General features: G+C 42.8%; 1 protein-coding gene across 2 annotated transcripts; it reads right to left on the bottom strand.

Annotated features, from left to right (window-relative positions):
* Positions 1 to 427: 427 nt before the first annotated feature.
* Positions 428 to 4,148, bottom strand: LOC122078932 (pentatricopeptide repeat-containing protein At2g17210). 2 transcript variants are annotated; one of them, XM_042645137.1, is made up of 2 exons: positions 1,296 to 4,148; positions 428 to 1,151 (listed from the first exon to the last, which is right to left on the bottom strand). In XM_042645137.1, the coding sequence occupies exon 1, from the start codon at positions 3,781 to 3,783 to the stop codon at positions 1,546 to 1,548; it is 2,238 nt and encodes a 745-aa protein (XP_042501071.1). In that variant the 5' UTR covers positions 3,784 to 4,148; the 3' UTR covers positions 428 to 1,151; positions 1,296 to 1,545. The 2 variants fall into 2 exon arrangements, with proteins under 2 accessions (XP_042501071.1, XP_042501070.1); XM_042645136.1 differs by having other exon boundaries at positions 1,312 to 4,148.
* Positions 4,149 to 5,468: the final 1,320 nt, after the last annotated feature.

Genomic DNA, 5,468 nt, shown 5'->3' with positions numbered 1-5,468 from the left:
AGAGGGATTAATGCAGTACAAGTCAGGCGTTGTGCCCCGTGGAAAAGAGCGCCACCCAAACCAACCAACGGAGCAATTCCACCCCTCCGGTATCTCAGTAAAGATAAGGGAACCGATGTAGTGTCTCCTGATTTTTCAGATGACGAGAGGCCCTCTTCAGTTACGGAAGGATTTATCAAACCAGCATGCTTCCCAGGAAGACTACGGCGTATTAATGAAAAAAAAAAAAAAATGTTAAGGGTCATGAAGTATTTACTTCAACTAAGTTTGATACACGGCTTCAACAAGACAAGAAATTGTACAACTGGTCGTAGGGCAACCAAGTACTCCCACCAACTACCAGTAGATTGGCGGGAGTAGGGGACCAACTGTTATGGGAAATATGTACAGCCATTCTGGGAAGGCCGAAGCAAAGCCAAACAGAAACTACGAAAGGGGTTACCTTTATTCTGGGAGTCCCGCCAGTGAGAATCAGTAGACAAAAAAAAAAAAAAAGATCCAGTGAGGACCTTGGCCATCGGAAGAGGTAAGAGATACAGAGCAACAAATGGCCAAGAGAAGGAAAAAATGACCAAAATGAAGATCAAAGATCATTCATGGGCATTACAAATTAGGTTGCCGGAATCGGCATTAGTTGTAATCGGGATTCTGATCCAACTTCTGAAACCATGTGTAGATATCATTCAATATTTTTATTTTTCTTCCCCGTCTTCCTTTCCCCATTCAATTTCAAATTTTGTTACTCCTGGCATCTATCAGATCAAGGACGGCTCCTCCTTCCTTGTCCATCTGAGAATTGGTTCGGTATTTTTTGGTTCACAATACTTCTGGCCCAGACAAGCTCCATTTTGGACAACTAGGCCTGCAAAACCAAACTTGATCCAGATCATCTTGCTTGACTCTTCCTTCTGTAGTGTGAAAAATAATCAGTCTATGTTGAAGATCTTTTGGTAGGAAAACCTGAACCAGCCAGTTGAACAGCTGAGAGCAAGAAAGGTGATTTCAACGTTCCCAAGGGCCATCGTCAATGTGAAATGTTAGTTATGTGAACCTCTTATCGTGGATGTTCTGGACAATTGGACCCTCCTGTATGTGCTCCATTAAGAGAATTTGCTGCAACAATGTATGCTTCATTTCACATATCCAACCACCTGCATAGGGACACAGATGAAAGATTAAAGGAATTACAGCTTCATTTGTTTACAGGTAAGGCTCATGTGAAGGAAAATTCTTAGGTAAAATCAGTGCAAAAAGTATAATTTTACTTGAAAACTCCCCTTTAACATAGCTTTTACCTTTTAAAACTTTTACCTGGAAAAGAGAGGGGCATTAAAAAGAACCCACATAGAGAGAGACCTTGACTACAGCACTATCAGACCAGGTAGTGAGATCATGGTCTGATTGGATTGCCGTCCAAATATGCCCAATGTTCACCCTGAGGGAGTAAAACCAGGTTGGACCGTACAGCAAGTTGATCGGTCTATTTTCCAAAGTACTTTTCCTCTGGCCCCGACCTTCTTTGCATCCACGCAGGTAAATCAAATTTCAGCATGGAAAGGAATCTTCAAGTATCTCAATTCTACTATCCATCTTCATACAACCATGCAAATACTCCACTAATGCATGTATCTCGCCAGCCTGCGGGTGAGTCGCATCTCCGGCTACAAACCTATGTGGCTTGTTCTCTAAGTGCACCAAGCTGTAACCCACCATAACCTTGACATCCCTCTCCTTCACCAACCCTCTCATCCTTGCCACATTGTCCCAGAATCCACCTGCGGCATACATGTTTGATGCCAGCAGATAACCAGCTGAGTTCGAGGGCTCCAACTCAAGGACATGCACTGCAGCTCCTCTACCTAGTTCATTGTTTCCATAACTCCTACAAGCACTCAACAGAGCACCCCAGGCACTGGCTCCTGCCTTGACCCCTTCAGGCATATTCTTGATGATAGACATTGCACTATTGAGCTTCCCAGCCCGGCCCAACATATCAACGACACACGAGTAATGCTCTAAACTAGGCTCAAACCCATGATTTTGAACCATCTTCTCAAAACAACTAAGCCCCTGTTCAATTAATCCCCCATGGCTACATGCTGACAACACTGAAAGGATTGTTATAGCATTCGGCTTCATACCCTGCAATTCCATCTCAGCAAGCAAAGCAAGTGCATCATGTGCACGACTGTTCATACCATATGCTGCTAGCATAGCACTCCATGATACTATGTTTCTCTCAAGCATATGGTCAAAAACTCTTCTTGAAAGATCTATCTCCCCACAGTTGGAGTACACATTTAGGATGGCAGTTCCAACTTCCACCTCTGTTGACAATCCTCTTCTAATTGCAATGGCATGTGCCCATTTTGACCTCCTTAGATCAGCTGAAACCGCACAAGCTTCCAAAAGGCTCAACATGGTAACCGCATTTGGCTTCTCCTGCGACTGATTCATCTCCTGAAAGATGGTCATTGCTTTGTCTGGCTTGCCACAATGGGCGAAACCAGAAATCATTGTGCTCCATGAAATCATATCCCTCCTCGTCATTCTATTGAACAGCTTCCAACCAAGATCAACCATATCACACTTAGCATAGGCATCCATTAAAGAATTCAACACCAGCTTGTTCAATTCGTACCCCTTCCGGAGAACTGTTGAATGAACAGATTTGCAGTGCAGTGGGTGCACAAGGTTCTTGATTGCTTGAAGAAGAGTAACCAAAGTCACCTCATCGCCCTCAATTCCAGCCTCACCCATTGAACTAAACAATATTACAGCTTCTGAACTCCGCTTGTTATGGACAAATCCAGATAAGACAGAATTCCATGAAACAATATTCCTATGAGGAACCTCACAAAAAATTTTAAAAGCAGAATCAGAGTCATTAAACTTTGAATACATACCAACCAACGAATTCCCAATAAACAAATCAGAACTAAAACCTCTACAGATCACAAAAACGTGAAGCATTCTTCCAAGATCAATTTCCCCAAGACTAGTGCAGGCTTTAAGAACGTTTACTACGGTAAGGCCATCTAGTTGGACATGGGGTAAAGAAAACATCTCTTTGAACAATCCGATTGCAACGTGAGCTTCCCCAAACTGCACAAATCCCCCAATAATCGCACTCCATGATATAACATCTCTAACAGGCATTCTGTCGAACAAACAACATGCAGATTCTATATCAGAGAAGTCCACGTACACACTCAATAGGGAATTCTGAATCGAAATAAGATCTGAAAACCCACTTCGAATTATGAAACTGTGAATGATCAAAGCTTCATGAAGAGCTCTTAGACGTCGGCAAGCTTGTAGTACGAGCACCAAGGTGGAAATGTTGGGTTGAAAGCCTGCAACCCTCGCTTGCCTAAAAAACCATAAACCATCCTCAAAAGCACCTTGATTAAGACACCCATGGATAACTATGTTCCATGAAACTGATTCCTTGCTCCTCATGGAACCAAAAACACCCAATGCAGAATCCATATCCTCGCTTTTCATGTAAAAATCCAGAGTGGAATTGCCGATAGAAGGGTAAGATTCCAATCCCTGCTTGATAAGACGTGCATGAATAGAATATCCTTGCGTCAAGCACCCAAGGTTGGTGCACGCTTTGAGAATGGGAGGGAACACAGAAGGGTCCACTAGAGATCCTGCTGCACTCATTTCATGACAGTTATAAAGTACTTCTTGCCATTGCCCCTTAGACGATGATTCCATGATTCTCACAGTATTAATTGCGAACTTGGAACCAGAAAAATTGGCGGAGATACGCATCCTAAACTACTGATTATTGGATGAAGGTCCCTTGCAGCTGGAACCTCTGAAATTCCCTTCCAGCTTCCACACCTGGCAAGTTCAAATTATAGAAAATCCAATAAGGGATGCTTTCTCTCAACCTTGCCTTCGTGCTTCTGTTATCCATATAAAACTCCTCTCGCTGTCGCTTTAGTATCCGCTGCTGTATTATGTAGTTAGCCTGAAGTAATAAACATTTATGTTTTGAAAACAGGATTATAACCCATCCTGACATACACTCCTTTAATGTGTTTATAAGCACATTGATAGAGAGGTATCGGATCTTAGGACTTGAAACAAAATTTGATTCAAAAAGGTTCATCCGAGCTTTGCTTAATTTTTTCCCTGTGCCAGAAATTTACCTGGTTCAGAATATTGACAGGGTTAGGGTTTGGGTTTTGGAGACTTTAGACTGACGATGTTCATATGAGTCCAAATAAAATAGGAAGTGATAATAAACACATTAAAGAAGTGTATAAATCATTTTTCAAGATACTAGTAGAATTAAAGAAGTACATGATCAAGTTGGAAAAAGAAGGGAAATACAAGCAAACGGTTTTTAACCCCAATGGGCCTGCAAGCCCAAACTCTTCTCGAAAACTTGCATGTCAAAACTTGCATGATATTCTTTTGTTCATTGTGGCACAATCGAAAGGTAGGGTCAATGTCCATCCATTTATATAGGGTATCTTTGATGGGGATTCCTTCAAGTGCCAATCTCCAAAAGAGACTTGAGGCTCTGACTGACTTCCTAGAATAGTGAATACCATTGTTCTCTACTGAGGGGGTTTTTTTTTAAGAGCTTTACCAGGTTCAAATCACCTTTTTCAGTTATATGGGAAAATGTTTTCTGTGGGAAAGTGTCGCCTTGCACCAAGACACTTTGGGGTGCGAAATGACTAGCCTGTGCCCCGAATGAAAGGAAAAATGACACCGTTATGAATGCTTCCTCGTGACTCCCGTTGGCACTCATACACGTGCAGGAACCACATTCCCCCCACAAGAAACATAAAAGCTAGCCTAAAGGCAGTGTGGCCTGTAACCAAGACACAGTGGGTTATATACGGGAAAGAAGCTTAAAAGGCAGCATGGCCCTTAGCCCAGACATAAAGGGGTGAAATGACCACCCCACTCCTCATGAAAGGTGGAAATCCCGTTGAACCATGCGCTGGTGTAGGGTCCACACTGCCTTTTAAGGAGCCTTCTCCTATATATATGGGCAAAAGAAATCCAAAAGGCAACATGGTCTCTATACTCAGACACATAGTGGGCAAGATGACTGCCCCACCCTCATCGAAGGCAAAAATTTCGTTCTTGTTGATGCTTCCTTGTGTGTTTCCATTGGCCACCGAATTGACGTAGGACCACGTTGCCCTTTAGGGAAACCTCTCTCTCTCTATATATATAAAAGAACCTTGTCTGCTTGCATTCTTCAGACCCTAACACATGGGACAGGTTGTGAAAAGATGCCCCTACCCCTAACAACCAACTCCATGTGTCTAGGCAAGGGAGAACACAAGCGGACAGGGTTCTTGAAGCCACACACACACACACACACACACACACACACATATATATATAGGGAAAAAGAACCATGTCCTGTTGGTGCAAGAAATGCCTAAATATAGGGTGCATGAAAAGATGATGTTGCCCTTGTGCACTAA

Source organism: Macadamia integrifolia, chromosome 5 (genome assembly GCF_013358625.1).
Source record: "Macadamia integrifolia cultivar HAES 741 chromosome 5, SCU_Mint_v3, whole genome shotgun sequence".
Classification (NCBI taxonomy): domain Eukaryota; kingdom Viridiplantae; phylum Streptophyta; class Magnoliopsida; order Proteales; family Proteaceae; genus Macadamia; species Macadamia integrifolia.
Note: the sequence above shows the minus strand (reverse complement) of the source record. Positions and strands in the feature narration are given on the sequence as shown.

Excerpts from the sequence above, each read along its gene's own strand:
- LOC122078932 (XM_042645137.1), bottom strand. The coding sequence starts at position 3,783 with ATGCGTATCTCCGCCAATTTTTCTGGTTCCAAGTTCGCAATTAATACT.